The sequence below is a fragment of the Nasonia vitripennis genome (assembly GCF_009193385.2).
Source record: "Nasonia vitripennis strain AsymCx chromosome 1 unlocalized genomic scaffold, Nvit_psr_1.1 chr1_random0002, whole genome shotgun sequence".
In the NCBI taxonomy this organism is placed as follows: Eukaryota; Metazoa; Arthropoda; class Insecta; order Hymenoptera; family Pteromalidae; genus Nasonia; species Nasonia vitripennis.
In genome coordinates this window covers 1,278,269-1,300,654 of record NW_022279588.1, presented here as the reverse complement: position 1 = coordinate 1,300,654, position 22,386 = coordinate 1,278,269, and the positions used below count along the sequence as shown (strand labels likewise).

At 32.7% G+C, this 22,386-nt stretch overlaps 1 protein-coding gene across 12 annotated transcripts in view; it reads right to left on the bottom strand.

Moving 5' to 3' along the window:
• The window catches only part of Nos (nitric oxide synthase), a 1,339,001-nt gene that overhangs the window by 202,833 nt on the left and 1,113,782 nt on the right, over positions 1–22,386 (bottom strand). For all 12 annotated transcript variants that reach the window (XM_032601207.1, XM_031933451.2, XM_032601209.1 and 9 more), the window contains 1 exon segment: positions 18,456–18,543. In XM_032601207.1, the coding sequence (XP_032457098.1) occupies positions 18,456–18,543 (88 nt within the window).

Below are 22,386 nucleotides of genomic sequence, written 5' to 3'. Positions count from 1 at the left end.
TGCTGACCCCCAGTGTCAGAAGCTCTGTCTGTCTGTCTCTCTCTCTCTCTCTCTCTCTCTCTCTCTCTCTCTCTCTCTCTCTCTCTCTCTCATCGTATCTATTCTCAAATCTTTGGCATGTATCTTTACTTGGATTTCATTGGGTTGAGGCAAAACACCTACCAAAACAACGGTTGAATGAATTGTTCCAGATTTTACAGTGGCAGGAACTCTCTAAACCCTGTGCACTCCAGCCTCGTGACGTAACTTTTCAAATGACCCTTTACTGGAGATCATAATACTGGCGTAGGAATCCTCCTAGGGGAGATTCGTCCATTCCTATGATATGGTTGCTGTATCCCAAGTTCGATAAATGATTAATGTACATCTCTAACAGATTCTTGACAAAAAGCATCGCCTCCTAGCCTCTAACTCCAGCAGTTATCTTCACAATAATGGCATCAAAATTATCTCCACTCAGACTCTGAGCTAGAGCACTGAACCGTTCATCTATTTCTTTTAATCTTTCTTCATTGGAAAGGTTTTCCTATCCTCATCTTCTTCCACTAAAAATTTTACATTGTCACCTTCCATTCATAATTTCATTTGAACACACTTCACAATACTACTTACCCATTTCAGCCAGGTTTTTGATATTCTCATAGATCTTTGTCCCTCTCGACAATCAGTGTCTTGATTGGTAACTGCTGCCGTGTCATCGAACATGGAGAGCTCTTGTTGAGGTTAGAGCAGTAATATGCAAACTCGACGTTTCTCTTATCGAAACTCCTCCAAAAGTGAGAAAACAAACTCGTCGTCTTCATCATGTTCAGCGTTCCTCTCATCATCCTGCCATCATCTTCAATCTTTCATGACAAGAAGCCCTTTGGAAAAACTCACGTGTATATAAGCACCAGTAAGTCACCGCCGCACCGCCGTACGATCGCTGCCACAACATTCCGGTAACCTGCTACACGATCCCTCACATTTCATTCGCAAATACTGTAATAAATATATATATAACCCCCACTCTCGAGCATAGCCGTTGGACCGGTTGGAGCAGCGAGCTGCGAAGTCCTCGAGCGGCGCTAATGTCTCCATCAGGCATCTGCGTACGAGCTGTCGAGGCCGGTATAGGTACTTACACTAAAATATCCATCTAAACATTCATCATTCTTAACAATCCCCCCCCCCCCATTTCGAAAGTATCGCGATTCCCAAAGATTATTGGTTAGATCCAGCGGTTTTATTCCAGTGCCGGCTACTAGCACGGGCTTTAAAAAAATATCAAGCTATATTGTATGTAACTGCATATATTTCGCGAATGTAGGTGCGTTCATCTAGTATATCGCATGCATGCATAGGGGAATTTGTCGCGGTGGCTACTCTGTCATGAAGGTAACCCAAGATACCCTCGGATAGCCCAAGGTATCCACGGGTACCCTCGGCATACCCTCCGGTATATCGAAGGGTACCTTCGACTACCCAAGAGCAGCCGTATAAGCACTACCGCGGCGCTGTAGTCGCTTGGGAATACTTACGCACGATGGCAGTATCTATAAGGTAGCCGCGAGCGCCGCAAATGCATGGAGGCACATACGATACTGCACACAGACACACAGTGGTCAGTTAACCGGGTTGTTAACACACCTCGGGTGTAGTATACGTGTATTACACGTGTAATAAACGTGTAATAGTGTATTATCCGTGACACAGCTGAGCGGATGGAGCTTAAAAGTGAGACCAGTTTTGCGATTTGTTTATTGCAAAAGTTAATAAAGAAAGGTGGAAAAGACATCTGTACAAGTGAGTAATATATTTTTTTTAACTTTTATGAATATTTGTGCATAAATTGTAAAGGAATAAATATGGCATAAAATTTACTCATGCAATGACATTTGTTTCCTTTGGATTTTTCTTAATAAATAATAATAACTATAAATATTTAATCTATCTATAACAAAATGTAGTGATTATAAATATATAACAAGTTTATATAAGCTTGTCATACTATTGAGCAGTAGGTTATGATATACTAAAATTTTGTATACAAACATGCTTATTGAAATTGAAAGATGAAATATTGACTAAGTTTGTAAATTCTTTTGCAATTAAATAAACAATGAATATTTAGCTGAACAATTACTATTGTTCAACAATAATTTTAGTAATATGTTACGTATTTTTTAACGCAGGTCATCCTCAGGTCATCCTCAGATCGCTTTCAACAATATTTTTATAAAAATATCTAAAATAGCTGACTGCCAGGGTACAGCAATGATTCGACATTGTAGAATAGATTATTCAGGCTTCACTAAATTAAGAAATGAGAAAAATAACAAAATTGAAGCAGTTATGTGTAACTTTTGTAAATCAATACTGCACACCATGACTAGTAAAAGATTACAAAAGCACAGGTAATAAGGAGCAATGTTTTGATAATGTCGTTCTAAGCAAATAAATAATGTTTAACACATTATTTCTAATAGAAATACTTGCATAGAGATGGCTGCAAATAATATGTCAACAGAATCAAATGCAAATGAAAGTAATAATGATCAGAATGTAGACCCTCAAGTATTACAAGCCACTGGTCCACAATATAACTTTGTAAGTCAACATTTATGAATTTTTGCTATTTGTTTAATATATAATTTATTAAATATCTTTAAGGGATATCAGAGCGACATCATTAAGTAATATTTTTTAACTTTGAAATTTATATCACGTTTGATCATACAAAATATTTATATGTATTTATTTATTCTATAAAAATGCGGTTTTAGAGAAGAGTACCTTGAGTATGTATAATAAAACACGAATTTGACAAACGAATGAGTACCTTAAGGATATAAAAATTAGTGTTGTTTATAAATATGATGAATTATTTTTAAAAAAGCACTCATTAACTTTTTCGTTAATTTATTTTAGGATGGTAAAGAAGGAATAGATTTCGATGACGAGGATATAGAAATTTAAAAAAAAATTATTGATCAAAAGTTAGCAATATTTTTTTTGCATGCAGTATTTCTTTTAGAACTGTTGATAATATATATTTTCTTGACTTTGTTCAGACATTATGTAACTTAAAATTTAATTATAAATCGGTAGGCAAGTGCTTGGCGGAACTATTTTAGATGATCTTCTTAAAGATTTACAGGAAAGAAAAAAGGAATTGTTCAAAGGCACAAAAAGTGTTTTGCTAGTTGATGGTTGGAGAAACAAAAGCGTGAACAGAAAATTTTTAGTCTGCACACGCGAAACATTCACGTTGATCAATGTTTTTTAACATTTACATCCTTGGAACGAGAAGATGGACAACCATTAGCTGACAGCATAGAACGAGCAATACAAATTGCAAAAAAGGATTATGAATCTGAGATTTTTGCGATCGTCACAGATAATGATAATAAAATTGTTTGTGGTGGAAGATTGGCTCAAAATACAGATAATGAAAAATTACTTCAGTCTACCTACTCTAGCCATAGCGGTAACTTATTGATTAAAAGTTTTGTCGATGATGATACGACGAAGAAAATTAAAGATATTGTTAGTACATTTCGTGATCCTAAGTTAGAATGTATGATAAATAGATTAGGTGGAAGCAAACTGAAAAACTTTCCTGATACACGATTCTGCTATCTAAGAGATACTTGCGAAAGCATTGTTAAAAATTTATCATTTTATAAAAAGCCTGTTTATTAGAAGATGTGAATATTTCCGAAAATGTTATCGATAGAATTTTTTATGAAGAATTTCAAAATAAAATAAAAGAAATTGTAAGAAATCTTAAACCCATTTGCCAATTAATCAATAAGTGTCAGGACTCAAGTTGTAATATTGCAGATGGAGTACAAATGTGGTTATCTCTTCGGCTTCCTACAGACGAGTACAACGAAATTATTAATATTAGGATCAAAAAGGCTCTACGGCCACTTTGTTATGCAGCGAACTTATTGCACCATAAATATAAAGGTTTATTACTTAATGAAAGACAAAAGAATTCTGCGTTGAAATTTTTAGAAGATAATTTGGATATTGCATCGATAGAAGAATTACGCTTATTTTTTGAAAATAGAGAATATTTTACAAGAATTTCTGAAAATTGTCAATTATCTATGTCGTTTTGGGCGCTGTATCAATTTAAATTTCCACAATTATCAAAGTTTGCTCTTCAATTAATATTGATTCCGGCGTCAAGGGCTTTAATTGAAGGACTTTTTTCGCAATGGACGTATGTACATAATATTTATAGAAATCGCTTAAAAATGAAAAATCGGCTCAGTTAGTTGATATATATGATTCATTAAAATTCATATATTTAAGATATGATTCATTTAGTCAATCCTCAAACAAACGTAAAAGAAATCATACGTAATTTTACATTTGCTTAGATTTGTAATAAACATACGCATATGCTACTTATACTGAAAATATGTAAATAAATATTAATATTATAGTTTTATGTGTACATTTAATATAAATACTGCTTTAACAACTTAACTTTAACACAGGGAGAGAGAGATAAAGAAAGACGAATAAAAAGAGGGAGAGTTTGAGTGAGTGTTAAAGTCAGAGAGATAGAGAGAGAGAGAAAGAGAGAGAGAGAGAGAGAGAGAGAGAGAGAGAGAGAGAGAGAGAGAGAGAGAGAGAGAGAGAGAGAATAAAAAATATTTAATACAATAGCTGTTATAAATAAAATTTTATTCAGGAAGTTAACAAATAATTTTTTTAATTTTTAATTTCTTATTTTAAATACATACATTATGACGGTAGCTCGGCCGTCATTATTATTTTAAGTTGTTTGCTGTTTATGCTACTATTCACCGTTTCCGTCGGCTATGCAGAAGGCACTAGATTCTACTGACTATAATCTATCCGCGCACGGACGTAAAGACGTATGAACACGCGGCGATGATAGTAGTACTCAGGACGTGGATTCAAAAGGAGGAAAAGTCAATGAACACTCGCGGATTATTGTAAAACTTAGACTAACTGTTTATTGGTGCTTGGCTTACACAAGCGCGCCAGACGGGCGCATGCCAGCTACCAGTATGTAGTCGAGGTGAGAGAGAGAGGAGGCTTAAAGTAGCCCGAATAAGCGAGAGTTGATAAGAACTAGTACTTACAGATGTACGTGGCCGGCACGGCCGTTCATACCCACGCGAAGATGGTCTCGGACGGATTCCCACACAGCATGAAATATTTCGAAATATTTCAGTAAAATATTTCAACGAAATATTTCATAAATCATGCAGTAATATTCCACGGAAAATTAATAAACCAACTCAATTCAAATATTCCATGGAATATTTATGAAATATTCCATAAATATTCCTTTGGAAGCTTAGAATTACTTTTTGAATATTCCAAAGCATTATTTGTGAAATATTTCATTAATATTTCGTAAAATATTTTTTTAATTTATTTCATAAATACTTTACTCAAATATTTCTTGAAAGATTTATGAAATAATTTCTAAATATTTTTGTGGAATAATGAAACAAAACATTTAAGTATTTTTTGAATTAAATATTTCATGAAATATAGCTTTGAATTATTTAATACATACTTCACTAAATTATTTCATGGAAGATTTAGGATATTTTCCGAAAATATTTCATTTGGGCTACCCAAATAATTTTCAATTATTTCTTAAAATATTTATGAAAGGTTCCATACATATTTCATAGAATGGTCCGCATAATTATTACATAAATCTTCCAGCGGAATATTCAATGTAATATTCATGGAATATTCCGTAAATATTTCTGTGGGACTAATGAAATAATTTTTAATTATTTCTTGAAATATTTATGAAAGGTTCCATACATATTTCATGGAATGGTCCGCATAATTATTACATAAATCTTCCAGCGGAATATTCAATGAAATATTCATGGAATATTTATAAAATATTTCTGTGGAACTTCGTAAATAATTTTCAAGTATTTCTTGAATTAGTTATGAAAGGTTCCATATATATTTCATGGAATGGTCCACAGAATTATTACATAAATCTTCCAGCGGAATATTAAATTAAATATTTATGGAATCTTCCATACATATTTACCTGCTACTCAAAACTTATTTTCGATTATTTTATAAAATTATTCTTAATTATTTATTTAAATTTTGTTGTAATAAACAATATAATATATTATTAAATTATATATTAGTGTATTTTTTGTTTTATATAATAGTACTATTTATATTTATTATTTTTATCACGATATATTGATAAATCGTATAATAAGTTTTTGCATTGTATTATAATGTTTTATACTACTGTATATATTTAGCGAAAATTTGTTTCTGTTTATACAAAATTTATCACATAATGGCTCCTTTTCAAATTTGAATTACCCCGCGCGCAATTATGTCGCGAATGTGTGATGTATGGTGGCGCTGCGAGCACTAGCGCTATATAGCTATAGGTATATATATAGCATAATAGCTGCAGCAATATGGCCGCTCATTATTGACTCGCCAATTTGGAGGGAAACTCGCTGCAGTAAATACACGTTTTTTCGAGATTTCTACAGACTTTACTTGCCAATTTGGAGGAAAACTCGCTGGAGTAGATACACGTTTTTTCGAGGTTTGTATAGAATTTATCTTTTTTTCAGTAATATATACAATAATATAATTCTTTTTTCAACAATAATATAACGTTTCAGAGACAATGCCATAACTTGGAAGATCATCGCACGTGTATTGTATACATGCTATATGCAGATACGCAGTCTTAGTGGCCATCAGTATCTATACATTCCAACAGGCTATTAGGTTAGTTTATTTATTTATATCTATTTCTTTTTTTTTCATAAAGAAAAGAGATTGCTAATATATATAGATGCGCATCTATTTGCTAAAGAAACAGCAATATTAATTATTATAGTCCACAAATTAAATATGCAAAAGTATACAGAGATTTATATGTTTAATTTACCCACATTTTTTTTACAGAAAAACTTTCGCTTTGTGCAGCTGCATGAAGATTGTATGATCTAGAGGTGATCTGGAGAGGTAATCAGCAAACAGCAGGTGTATATCAAGGCTTCAGTTTTCAACGTCCAAAGTTCATTTGTCTGATCTGGAGAGGTTATCGTTGTGCAGCAAATATCAACAGGTGCTTCATCAAGGCCTTAGTTTTTGACATCCAAGTGTATCAAACAGGTTAGTTCAATTTCTTAATATTGTTGTAACATCCCCCACGAATAAATTAACATGTATCTTAATATAAAACTTTCCAAATCAGTATATTTTTAAATTGTGAAGAAAACTTGTCTCTGCTGCTCCATGTAGACGAAAAATTGAATACACACAAGTCACTCGTATCTGAATACTTAATTCTAAATTTTGATCTGGCTTTTATTTAAAAAGTATTACATTTTGAGAGGTGAAATTTGGCATCAAAATTAGTTTCAACATATTGAAACAGTAAATCAAGTTATTTTCAAGTTAATTGATATAATTAATATTTTCATATCAAAAGATACATGATTTTGCTCGTGATTTTGTTTGTCGCCAATGCCATGGGGTTCCAAGTCCAATCTTAACCAAGAAGGTTGAGATAAAAGCAGATGTCGTAGCCTGTTTCTACACAATTTTATAAGTTTATGTGCAGATGTGTAACTTGAATACAATGCTTATAACACCGTAATATCAAGTACTGATCTAGATATTGTTTCTGCCCCAGCATTTATCATACTTGTGTACTGATATTCTTAAAATTCACTCCTCAGAATTCACCCAAAGCCTATTGCTGGCTATGTTTGGCATAAAAATATTATATTTTTTTGTATAATTTGACTTACGTACGTCATAATAGTAAATACATTTTAGAGTCCTAAATGCTGTTTGTTGATACTTATATAAAGTAGGGTTAGATTGCCAATCTTTGATGCACATCCGTTATTCTCTGTTAAAATTTCACTATAATTCCTGAATAAATACTTAAGTTTGAACACTAAATAAATGTAATTTTTTACTTAAGGTAGTTCCAATACCACAAATTAGTTCAGATAAAGGGGATGTTGTAGATAAAGCTTCGCAATTCCGCCACAGGATATTTTGTATTTCAAACTTTCAGAAACACAAAGAGTCCGATCGAAATTTCCTTCGGTAGAACGATTTATTAATCTTAACAGTACGGTACTACAGACGCGGTTTTTTATTTAAAGCTTTATTTAAAAAGTTTGTTATTTGCTTCCTTTTTTATTCAATTCCAGTTTTGATACAGATTTTGACCATAAAAACGATAATAATATAATTAGAGTAATTCCATTGAATCAAATTATAGATCGATTATTACTATTATTATTCTATTATTATTATTGGTGTAATCTAAATTCAATATAGCTGGATTTTAGAACTACCTTAAAAATTTCAGTAAAATGTGCGTATTATATAATATAACTATATTTTATCACATATTTGCCGTTGAAGCTGCGTTCCCGGTCACGGCCACCGAAGATGCCGTTAAAAAAAGTATCAAGTTGCGCCTGGATACCTCAACCACCAGGTTCAAGCGTTCGTCGCAGTAAGTAAAGAAAAATACTAGTTATCGTTACACGGGCTTAAAATATAGCTTCATTTTCCGAGAAAGTAATGAGTCCATGTGACGGACATTATTCTTCGATGCCAGGGCGTGCATTTTATTTTACTAACTAAATCCACCGTGCGCTCAATTTTTTTTTTGAAGTTAGAAGTTCAAAATCGTAACTATATTCAAACCGAATATTTGTTTCCCGACATTTTTTCTCTCATGTATCAAGAAAAATTGCATAAATAGCTTTTTTACATGATACATTTATATTATTAATTTCAGAGCTCCTGCGAAACGTGCCAAATTCATGCCGGTAGTGCCGAATTTCGACGATACTGAAGATGAATAATAACATCACAAATGCTAATATAACTATTACTTGTCTAAAACATTATTAATATATTATTTATATTATTATTTATAATTTTTTTATTCTTAATAAAAGTTAATTTAACATTATAACACATACTATTCGATTAGTTTACAGAAGACTCATCGTCAAACAAAGCCTCATGAAATATTTCTGGAGTATTTCGGATTATTTCTGAATGTAATATACACTAGAAATTTTTTCAGTAAAATAATTTTGGAAAATTCCTGAAAACTTCCATAAAATATTTCTTTTCTATATTTGAGAAATATTTCTGAATTATTTCATTGCCCGTAGTCTAGGTGACGAAAGCCACGAAATAATTCTGAAATATTTCTTACATATGGCAAAGAAATACTGCATAAAAGTTTTCTGGAATTTTCCGAAATTATTTCACTGAAAATTTTCTCGTGCATGTTAAACACAGACATAATTCGGAAATCTTTCTGAAATATTTCCTTGCAGGTTTCCCTGAAATATTTTCGAAATATTTTGAAATTATTTCTGTATTTAATATTTCATCAAAAAATTTCAGTAAAATAATTCTGAAAAATTCCACAAAACAACCATGAAATATTTTTTTCTATATTTCGGGAATATTTTTTAATTATTTCGTTGCCGAGATGAAAACCACGAAATAATTCGGAAATCTTTCTGAAATATTTCCCTGCAGGTTTCCCTAAAATATTTGCGAAATAGTTCTAAATTATTTCTGTATTTAATATTTTATAAAAAATTTTTCAGTCAAATAATTGTGAAAAATTCCAGAAAACTTTCATGCAGTATTTCCTTACCATATTTAAGAAATATTTCAGAATTATTTTGTTGCTTTGTTCTCCTAGACTAGGGGCAACGAAATAATTCGAAAATATTCCTGAAATATAGAAAAGAAATATTTTATGGAAGTTTTCTGGAATTTTCCAGAATTATTTTACTGAAAATTTTTTATAAAATTTTAATTCAGAAATAATTCGAAAATATTCCGTAAATATTTCAAGGAAATATTTCATGCCAGATTTGCAAGCCAGGGGGTTTTGTGAAATGATATTATTGCAAGAATATTCCTTCAATATTTCAAAAAAACTTTCTGAAATATTTCAACATTCTTTCAAAAAATATTTCAATGTAAGAAATTAAGGGACATAACAATATTTCAGAAATATTTCGTCGAAATATTCCTGGAAGATTTCAAATATTTCGTGCCAATATTTCTGAAATATTTCAGAAATATTTCATGCTGTGTGGGTTGTCCTCGGTTCGGTTGACCCCGCAACCCTCGCACACAATAATCGCAATCGCAGAGTGTCTATTCGAGAAATGGAGCGGAGCGAAGACAGACTCGGAATGGCTCGCTAGCGCGAGCACAGATTTACCTATGCCCTCTGACACACTGTTGTCAACTCTTGACAGCAGTGTGCAAGCAGGTGGCAACATTGTACGTTGCTGAATTTAAATCTCTCTCGATGCTTATTCTCTCTGTGTCTCTCTTACTCTCTCACATGCCGCGCCTTTAGTAGCTGTAACAACAGAAGTATTATACAGAATATTAATTCTGTCCCGGAGAGACGTCCTAACGTGCTCAACATGCGTTAATTGCACTGGCAACCGTTACAACATAGTCATTTATAAAATTGAACTATATAAATATTGAAATACTTATACGGTTCTCCCTTTATTTATTTTTTTATGTATTTTGATCCATTGTCGGTATACTATCGTTATTTGTTCATTTTGACTATAATATTTGTATCACACATCAAATATTATTATTTTTTTTATTCAAACAGTCGTAATATTTTTTAATCAAAAAAATATTTTTTTACATTTTACATAACTTATTTATAACTTTAAATTTATAAAGTTTACATAACTTTTATTATTTATAACTTTATATTTACAAAGTTTACATAACTTTTATTATTTATAACTTTATATTTACAAAGTTTACATAACTTTTATTATAACTCTTTGTACTATCATTGGTAAGTATGAGATTTTGTAAATGATATTCTTATGTTACATAACAATCTTACATAATAACTATAGAAAACTTATTTGTATTATTACTATTAACGAATCTGTGCGATAACCAAAGTAAATAAACTAAGAAAACATTTTTTTATTATGATTAAAATCACAGTCCGACTTGATATAATTCTTTTATTTAAGGCTAAACTCCTAAAAACTAATTTATGCATCTTCATTTAAACACAACGATATAAGTAATTTAATATCATTTTTGGCCACCTTAGGATTAAAATCAGTTTGCAACTTTAAAAATTTCACTATATCAATTTTTCTTCGTACTGATGGAATATGGAATAATTCAATTGCAAAATCAGATAATGATTTGTACTCAATGCTAGCAATAGACCAAAATCTAACTAAATCTAATTTATTATCTGTTTTCGCTAAGCGCTCGAATACTTTAGTGTTTTCTTTATAGGAAGCAAAATCATCGAAGGCATCAATAGGTAAACGCAGGTCTACGAAACTCATCATAATGTCAACTATAGGGTCATTCTGCATAAAATAATGGCCTTTGTATACAGGATTTAGAAAATTAGCTAATAAAGCTGGACCGTTCATATATCTGAAGATAATATTCTGGATGTTCTGGCTAAGATGAAAGGACCCGTTAACAAAAGATTCTAAAATGTCTTCCGTTGCTTTACCCAAAGAACATTTTGTCGAATTAAATTTTGTATCTAATTCTTCAATTTTTTAAAAATATCTAGCAGCCATATCTATGTCATCAGGACTGTTCATTGTAAAAAAGCCATGATCATGTTTCAACACATTTATTAGCATGCTCATAGAAGGAATCCTTGTTTATTGTATGTTGTCAATTTCACCATTTGCAGATAACAAAGCAGAGCCATTGTAATTCACATAATGAATAGTAACTTTGCATAGATCTTTTCCAGTGTATAAAAGTTTTACGGATTCGTCACAGAAAAGTTCAAGTTCTAATTTTACATCACATTCCTTTTTATTTATCATGGCATAATCAACAAAAACATACTCTGACTCTGAATGCATGGCTAAACTTACAGCATGAATACACTCTTCCATTTCGTACACTTGTACACTCATTATATTAAGATAATCATAAGTAGCTACTTCTTTACATAAATGATCACGCGTGGATTTCAAAATTGTTGTTTGATATTCCTCAACAGAAGGTAGCTGAAAATCAGCATCAAATGTTTAGAACATCTTTCTTCAGTGCATCGACTTTATATGCTTGAAATCAAGTCCAGATGACAAAAAAATTTCATTATGGCAATGGCTCTGTTATTGTTAATTTCTCGTTTAATACGCTCAGATTTTAAATGAGAATCTTTCATAATCTGAGGACTTGTGGGTTGTGATGATTGAGAATTTAAACTACTATCCAAAGAATCATCTTCCTAAAAATAATTAAATCACCTTCAGCTGTGTCTTGCAGTTCCGTTGTAGAAATAAATTTGTGTAAAACATATTTACTACCCATATTTAGAACTGCACGATAATAGACATGAGATAAAGACTGCGACGATAGACCTTTGCAAACTTTCCTGAACAGCAGAAACATATTATTTATATACTCTTATAAATAACCGTACAAAAATTAGTTCTATAAAATAAGGTATTACTTGTGACTGGCTAAGCTAGCAGCATCTCTCCTGGTTCTTTTCTGTTTGCATTTATCACAAACAGCGTCAACAATTTTACCATCTGAATTGCGAACTTTAGTAAAAGCATCCCATTCATCGTGGCTTGCTTTACCCATTTCAAGACTTCAAAAGAAAAAATCAAAACAAAACAGAAAATTTATTGCAAAATCAATGAGAAGTTTTAAATTTCAATAAGCATCAAAGCATGTTTATAAAAATTTTGTGTACAACATATAGCATAACCTGCTCAATGGTATAAGCTTATATATAAACTTCTTATATTTATAAACACAACATTTAGTTAAGGATAGATTAAATATTTATAGTTTTTTACATTTCAATTTTAATCATATTAGTCGTAATGAAAAAAAAAATCAGAGAAAACTAATATATGATAGCATGAGTAGGTTATGCCATATTTATTCCTTTACAATTTATGCACAAATATTCATAAAAGTTAAAAAAAAATTATATCACTCACTCGTGCAGATGTCTTTTCCACTTTTCTTTATTAACTTTTGCAATAAACAAATCGAAAAACTGGTCTCACTTTTAAGCTCCGTCCGCTCAGCTGTGTCACGGATAATACACTATTACACGTTTATTACACGTATAATACGCGTATACTACACCCGTGCAAGGTGTGTTAACAATCCCTCAACTTGAAGTTTAAATCCCTTGAGCTACCCGTCACTGTGAAAGCGCTATCATGCATATCATAAATGTAAAAAGTAGATTTAGTCCAGATGAAAAAGATACTGCGATTCAATATTTGTGCAGATATGATGTATTTTTAAGGCCATCTATTTGTGAATATAAAATAACGAATGCTTTATGTATTCATGCATATCGTAAGATGTAATCAGTAGATTTGGTCCAGATAAAAGGCATGCTGCAAATTGTTAATAGTGCAAGTACGATCTTTCTGTTAAAGCAATGTGTTTATGAATTTAAAATGACCAATGCTAAATGTATTTATGCCTATCACAAGATGTTATCAGCAGATTCGATTTACATAAAAGGGATGATACATATATTTTTTTTGTGTACATATAATCTTTTTTTTAAAGCTATGTGTTTGTAAATATGAAATAACGCACATGCATCTTAGAAGATGAAATCTGCAGTTTTGGTCAAGATAAAAGGGATGCTGCAAATAATTATTTGTCCAGATTTACGTTTTTTTAATGTGCGAAGCGTAGTTCAGATATATTATTACACTCGGAAATCGTGGGGTAATTGGATTTAAGCGATGTGCTGAAGTGTTTTTAAATTAAATTATACTACTCGGGGAGAGTGGAGTAATTTGGTTTACACATTGAGATTTTAGATTTATTTCCTGCTTAGCTCGCCTTCTTTCGATGTGCGAGGTGTAGTCCGAATAAATTATTACACTCGAAAAGCGTGGGGTAATTGGGTTTAGATTTCTTTTTTGCTTTGATTGCTTCCTTTTGATGTCTTGACATGTTTTTAGAATAAATTATTGTACTAGGGGAGCGTGTGGTAAGTGGGTTTAAGCGTTTTGGTTTAGATTTCTTTTTCTTTTCGCTTGCCTTTTTTCGATGTCTTGACACGTTTTTAAAGTAAATTATTGTATTCGGGAAGCGTGGGGTAACTGAGTTTACACAATGAAGTTTTAGATTCATTTCTCGCATTGCTCGCCTTCCATCGATGCGCTGACGTGTTTTCAAATTAAGGAGGTTCAGGGGTTTTATAAAAGCGTATAGATCGGCATAAAATTTTAGAATATAATTCCTAATTATATTTAAAAACCAAAATAATTTTTTTTAAATTTTTGATCCACATAATATTAAAAAACGACGCTTTTGAAATTTTCTAATTTTACGCGGTTTCTAATGTTACCTTGCTATCTGCAAAGTAATTTACAATAATTGAGATCTTACAATACCGTCTTTGAAATCTTGAACGGCCTAATAAGAAATATGACAACAGCGCATCTCACACACTCATAAAGACGCACGCCTGTGCGTACCTAACCTAACCTAACCATATGCAAAGATCTTCGCTGTCTGCTTGGCGTTCTGCTTGGCACTGTTTATATGGAGGTTATGAACAATATTGAACATTGATTTCATGTGTTTTGATTGGTATAATGATCACAATTATGAACAATTGTATTAACGTCAAATTAACTAGAATATTTTTCTTTATTAAAACAAAATCTTGTTACATATACGGTATCAGTTAACTAATATATTATTATATATGAATCAGTACAATCTATTGACTTTTTTAAATCTTTGGCACGTCAAAATGCAACTAACTAGTTTAACTTTAAGGGGTCAAGCCTGGGTTAAATCCTGTAAAAAAACAAAAAGATATTCTTCTTACCAAACAATTTTTAATTTGATGTAATTTGAAAAAAAAAATTCTATTGAAAATATATAAAATATACACCATTTTTATCGAAAAAAAAACATGTATATACCTTGTAAAATCATTGACCAAAATTCATGACATTTCACTATATAAATAAGTGTTTTCAGTCACTTGCCACGGCTTTTTGAAAGATCCGGACCGTCTTCTTTGCTCTATCCGGACTTAAAATGTACCTTAATGTACCCGGTCCTTGCTGACATGTTTTAGAATTAAATTATTTCACTAGAAAAGGGTAGAGTAATTGAGTTGACACATTTAGGTTTGTTATTTATATCCCGCTCAGCTTGCCTTCTTTCGATTTGCGTGGTGTAGTTTAAATAAATTCTTACACTACACAATTGGGTTTAAGCGATGTGCTGACGTGTTTTTGCGTATATTATCCAGTAGCTGCCCTATAGTCCTTGTGTAAGGACATAACCTCATATTACGCTTTTGACGCACAAAGTTAGTTTTGTTCGTGTAGTTGATGCCAAAATCGATTGTCTGCCTATCAGTGATGTGCTATATTCCTAAAAGATGTAAAAGAAGGTTTCAGGGCTTCATCCTAATCTCTACTAAAATCAGATAAGTTTTACTTCTACTTTAATGATAGTAAAATTTGTAGTAACTCAAGAGCGACGTTGCTATATATGTGTAAATATTTTTTCGCACTTATTTTTTACAGCTGCAGTCAGCAGTTGGAGTGGATTTCTTGTCAGCAATTTAGAGGGCAACCAGACCTGCTGACCGTATGTCACACTTTCTGTTATGAGTATGAGGCTGTAACCCGATTATTGTCCTTTTGCAAAGTTTGGTTATGGCATGGATTATTCTGAGCACAGCTGCTCTATAAAGAACAATGCATAGACTGGAGTCATTACATAATTCTATCATATGTCTTTATGTTGTGATATTAAAACCACATAAACATTTAATAAAATTATATGTTTTTATCATATAATAATAACATGTAATAAAAACATGTGTTTATTTTCAACTGGGTGTTCTACGAGGAATAGAATTATTGATGTCAGCATTTTATATCCGGAACTCTAAAAAGTTTTGTGTTGTTGTGTCTATCACAGTAATGTATATGTATATTAGTGAATCAAGCATGTAAGGACTTGATCGTAAAATTGATATTTGTGTTAACAGCGTGGTGAGATAAGGGCCCATAAGCAGAAACTGCTTCTGATGTAGAGAAGAAAAGATTGGCATGCACCGAGACGGCGCGTGTTAGCAGGTCAAAAGCTCGAGAAGAACTGCGGGTGATGCATGTACAGCATGTGCACATTGAATTTTATAAGAATATTCAACATTATTAATATTTTCATTTTATACTTTAAAAAAAATTCAAGTAACTTTTTTGTGTCCAGCTTTTGTTTGAAACAGTTGTGGTTATGATGGAAACTACACACAAAATTACTTGTGACTACGGTGAAGAAAATATAAGAGCTTTGAAAAACTATTATTACTTAAAGCATGTTATTTCAAATTAATCATTTTTGCTTTTTTTGTTTCAGATGCCTCTACACTTTAGTAAACGTGTTCATGTGTATTCAATTGTAGCTTTTTTGAAATCGACTTAAATAATTTACGCTATAACTAACATCTAGTCTTGTTCCAGAGCTTATATATAATAATGCTCCTATGAGATTTCTATATTTTATATCACTTGATGCTGTTTGTGCGGGTTCTAGACTTAAATTTTGTTCCATCGGAGTTTTAAATAGTTTACTATGTTCAATATTATATTGTCTAGCTAATGACTCTATATAATTACTTTGGTCCATTGTCATCTTACAATTTTTATAATCATAATTAATATTTATTCCTAAATAAGTCTTTACTTCGCCTAAGTCTTTCATTAAAAATTTTTGTGACAATTTGGTTTTAATCTCATTAATTTTTCGCATTGTTTTTCCGCGAATCAATAGATCATCAACGTGTAGAATCAAGTAGGGTAGACTAGCGCGCGGTAGTGGTAACTATAGGTATAGACTGAGAGCGTGAGTATAGAGCAGAGAAGCAGCTCGACCGCAGAGAGCGTAAGATGGCTATGTAGTGAGCCCGAGCACATGTTGTGCGTATCCAACGATATAAGTGTAATCTCCAACAATGAGTATGAAATAAAGGTACAACACTAACCCGAAGGGTCCACTGGAATAATGGGTGATATTATTTATTGCACCGAACCCCTCATTTATTAACATGGTAGCAGAGCGTGGTTGAAATGTTAGTGAGGTTATGTACCCACGTGTTGCTGGTAGTGAAGTAAAAGTGAAAGAAGAAAATTGTGAGAAGCTCGAAATAAATACAGTGAAGTTAGAGCAGCTAATAAAATTACAGATTAAGAAAATCTGGATATTGAATAAATATATTTTTGAAAATAAAAGTAAAACTACAAGAGACAGAAAAATGTTGAAAACTGGTGATTTAAGATGTCATATATTTGACGGTAAAGATTATAATATTTGGAAAAAGACAATCCTGCTGTATCTCAAGTGGAAAATGTGCGATCAACCAGCAACAAGAGAAAAATTACAATCTGAAGATCAGACTGAGTGGAATGAGAAGAATATCAAGGCAATGAACTACATATATTGTAGTATAACAAATGAAAAGTTAGAATTTGTTAAAGAAGAGGATACGGCATTAAAAATTATGAATCAATTCGACAAAATGTATTTGATAGAGTCGAGAGCATTGGAACTATGCATACGAAACAAGATAGACCGAATGAAGTTGAAAGATTATGAAGATTTGTCTACATTCTTCATAGAGTTCGAAAAAGTGATAAACGAGTTGACAAGTGCCAGGGCAAATCAAATCATACACATAAATATAATAATATTCATCATTTTATATAGATTATACGCATACTGCATATATTAATAATAATAATAATAATAAAAACACTTTTGAAATTTCCATTATTTATCTTACAGTATCCATATAAACTATAAAAAGTATTAAATATAATTATATTTTATGTATGATTTGATTAGGTGTTTGAAACAACAGCACAAATAGCTCAGGTAGTAAGACATTGGATTGTCAAGTGGAGGACAGAGGTTCAAGTCTTGGTCAGGGAAATTTTTTTTCTATTTTTTTGCGATTTATTTATTTGAATGATCAATATCATCAACTATTTTATAATTATTTAGATGGAAAATAAACAATTTATTTCAATATAAACAAATACTTAAATTTTACGAGTGATTTTACACGTGATAAATCACGCCAAATAATCACGTGAGAAATCAAGTGATTTATCACGCGATTACTCATGCGATTAATCACGTGATTTCTTTTCGTCAGGAAAATTTCTAATAAAGTTAAAAACGGCAATTAGAATCGATGTTCTATCGTGCACCTTGGTACATAAAAGTTTTGCTAGATATCCACTTGGATATAATAATAGCCCATATATAGAGCTAACCATGAACTTATATTTCTCTCAGTGAGTATACGAAACGTACTAATTGATTTTCATTAAATTATGTTTGCGTATTACCTTCTAATAAAGACGTATAATAAATCTTCAGATGTCAGATTATTCAAGTAATTTGAACATACACCATAATGGAGTTGGCCTTTCTCCCCTAAAAATGAAAATTATTATTAGGTAAGTGTTTTATATTTTTTTAAATACAATAACAATAAAACATTTTAATTAACTAGAAAAAAATTATATTGTATTTAAGAAGATCTGATTTAGCATGAATGTCAAAATTGAATGTAGATCCAAATACACAAGATTTTAGCTTTAAATAAAACTGGACAGCCCTTATTAATGCTGCTATCTGTATAATACAGAGAAAAATAGGTGTAGCAAGTACTATAGTACTAGTACTTTAATTATTATCAAAAAATGTAAAATGAGATGTTAAACAAGATCTCCCTTGAAAGCTCAACAGAGATGTTCCATAGAAATTTCTACGGAAACCTGAATCATTTTTATAACACGAAAAAGCTAGTTTAATTGTCTCAAAACTGCCTTGATTAACTATGATTTTAGTTTAACCCGGACCTTTTCCAAGCAGAGTTGTATAATTTGGTTAACAAGCGAATTATAGAAAGCTTCGATAAGGAGCGAGTACTTCACCGAAAATGATATTTCGTACTTGCGTCGTGAAAAAACTGAGTATTGATAAAAATCGAAGAATGAAAAGGTCAAGTCTATAAAGCGAGTGAATACTCAACAATAAGAAACTCGAAAATGGTTTTTATAGAGGCTGCGTCTTGTTGAACGTTATAAAAACTTATTCAATAATTACTAATAGTTGTATTATAACGGAGTGCATGTTTCCTCGTTCTAGCTGCGCAGACAGCAGCTGCGTGCAATGCGGCTGTGATGTAGAAGACCGTCCTCGATATAATCGACTTTGTCTCGTTCTCACGCGTTCACGCGAGACGTAGTGGACCTTCCAAGGTCATCGTTGTAACGACTAGCAGCAGAAAGATGCACGGGTGTCGTAAAGTAAAATTTGTGCCCGCGGAGGCGGCGGAGATCTTTATGCGTTCGGGTGAGAGGATGAGCGATTTCGCGCAGAATAAAGCCTCACGGCAACATAATCTAAAACAAGGAAAGAGCAGTATATTAACAATAATTCTGTACAAACGCATATACGATAGTACAGCACAGACGCTGGGTATCTGAACTGTGTACCAGCTGTCCACAATATCTCTCACCAGCATATAAGGGTGTAGAAAGGGAATAAACAAACAAACATAACTCTTGACTGCGGAACCCGTAGTGACTCCCAATGCCCCGTCGTCAGGGCCCTTGACTCGGGCGGCATCTGTCACTACGAACGCGATACGCTGTAGTTTTTGTTCCTGGCATTCGTGCGAGCCAGCTGCCATCACGCTGGTCCTGCTGCATCAGACGTTCACGTAGGTAGAGTCCACGAAGGGCTCCGCCACCTGCATCAGCTGCCTTACGGTGCACGGGGCCGATTTGAACGCCCTGTCGAGGTGAAAGGTCGCTGCTGCTGTGCCAACGTTGCTCGTCGTCTCCTCGCATCTCTCACTCACGAGTCGGCGACGTGCATTGTCCTTTTCGTCTGTCACAGCCACTGCTTCTCTCTTGTCGTTCACTCAAAAAATAAACGACGCACTTAGACACGTTTACTCTCTCATTTATACAGGTAGCCTCGAGACGCTTTACCCCGAGCGCGTCGAATGTCGTTGTTACACGGCGAAATTTTGCCGTGTTACACCCCATCTACTTCTTTCCCAAGCCTTTACCCGAAACCTCTGGGCATTCTCGAGAGACGGGCCTCTTGTATCCAGGCCATCCACACCCGTAACAATTTAAATAGTGTTTACACGTTCCACCAATAGTCTAGTCCTTATTATGGCTACTATTCGGTATTTGTGCGGCAGGGTTTGGTTTCTTTTCTCGATTCTAGCCTTTGGTACTACATTAGATTGAGTCCATTGCGGTTTTGCTTGTTCCGCTACTGTAAGTTGCGCTATCGCTTTTAGCTTCCTTCCTAGGAAGCCTTGTAATTTTTGAGTTTCTTTAAAAACATGTAGAAAGTGTGTTTTGATGCATTTTAAGTCGAAAAATATTGTTTTTGGAAAATGTCTGTGTCTTCGTTTGTTCGTTCGTATACGTCTATTCGTATATCGTTCTGAATGTTAGCTTCTACTCAGTGGATTTTAACTTACTAAGTCCTATTTTCTTTGTTTTTCTAGTACATAGTGTGAAAACAATCCGTTTCAATATTTTGTGAACGCATTTTTTAATAGTGATTTTCTAGTTATGAGATTTCAATTTTTTCTTATAAAGTTATTGGAAAACTTGATAAAAGTAATTTGCCTAGTATGTATCGGAAATAAAATATATTTATTCATCTTTTTACCGCGAAAACATTACCGTTCGTCCTTCTTTTATTATATACCATAAAGCGCAATTTTTTGAAATCATTTTAACTCAAACTAAATGTCAAACCTTTCTAAAAATTAACATGATTTTTGAAGGTTATTAGAACTATGTGCACCAATTTAATCCTGAGAAAAACTAAGAAAAGCTGAACTAAAAAGGCAATAATGAAGTTCAAATTTTGGATTTAGTTAGCATTATACAGCACCATGTTCACTTTTTTTTAGGCTGTTTATGAAACCGGTTGGTTTCAAAGATACTAAATTTCAAAAAAATTTTGTTCTCACCCTCTATACACTGTATAACTGAAAACTGTATTGCTTAGATCTCAGCTTGTATTAAATAGATTTTAATCTACCCAGGCTTAATTCTTCTGTTTTTTATACCAATTTGTAAAAAAGCAAAATGTTCAGTCTCGCATGTGCATTTTTTCGTGGCAATTTTTCGATTATTAGCGATGATAGACACATTCCGCAAACCAGCCTAACCATTACAACTCGAATAAGTTTGAACCTCTCTAAAAAACCCGCCGCCAATTTTTTCACACGTAGCTTTCTTTCACATGTATTGCTTTAATATTTTTTTGCTTTTTCCCTAGGAAAGGTTTGTAATAGTAATTTTTGGGGTTTGTGTATTTTCTGATAAAGTTATTGGAAAAGTTGATAATTTGATGATTATATAAATGTAATTGATTCGAAATAATTTTATCCATTAATCGAAAAAGTACAAAACCAACCTAAGTGGGTCTTTAAGCGAAGCTATGTGAATCTAAGTTATCAGTGAATCTAAATTAACTACTTGGTGTTTCAGCACTTGCATTTTAATTTCAGCCAGTATATAAAATCCAAGATAGAGTCAGGCGCTGGTATACCGCCTGACAAGGTTAGCGAAAAAACATGTAGATGCCATCCCGGAACTAAAGTCGGCGTAGCGATTTGTGTAATATTATGAAAATGTGTACCATAGGAGTGACTTTCACAAATTGAACAACCTAAAATACATTAGTGTATTTTAAATTGTTTTCTAGTAATTTGTCCCGAACACGCGTACATAAAATTAACCTTAAAATACAATGAATCGACATTAAATGAGGATGCCAGAATCAGCATAGGACAAGTGAAATGTTATTTGAAGGAAAAATTAAGAGAAGAATTGTTGGAGGAAATTGGAAACGGAAATTATGAGTATAACAGTCAAACTAGTAAGGATAAAAGTAAAGAAGAGAGTAACTTGAAAAAAATAGTCTACTAAAGCTGTTGGAATTCAACGATATCCACGCAGTATCTGCTATACGCAGTATCGGCTAACGCCCCCACTACCGTATCTACCCTCAAGGGAGCACAAACGAACCTGGGGTATTATGATAGGGCCCGAGGGTTCATAAGCAGTTGGACCGGCAAGGAGCCGGTCAGTACGAGAGTAGTAAGAAGGGCCATATAGCGAGACAGGCGTTATTGATTTTCCCCCTCCCCTCGGCTTCGGGGCCTAGGCCGTTATAGCGTACACCCCCCTCTATCTCGTTATCTCTCTCTCGGCCTGGGGGACTGTTATGGCG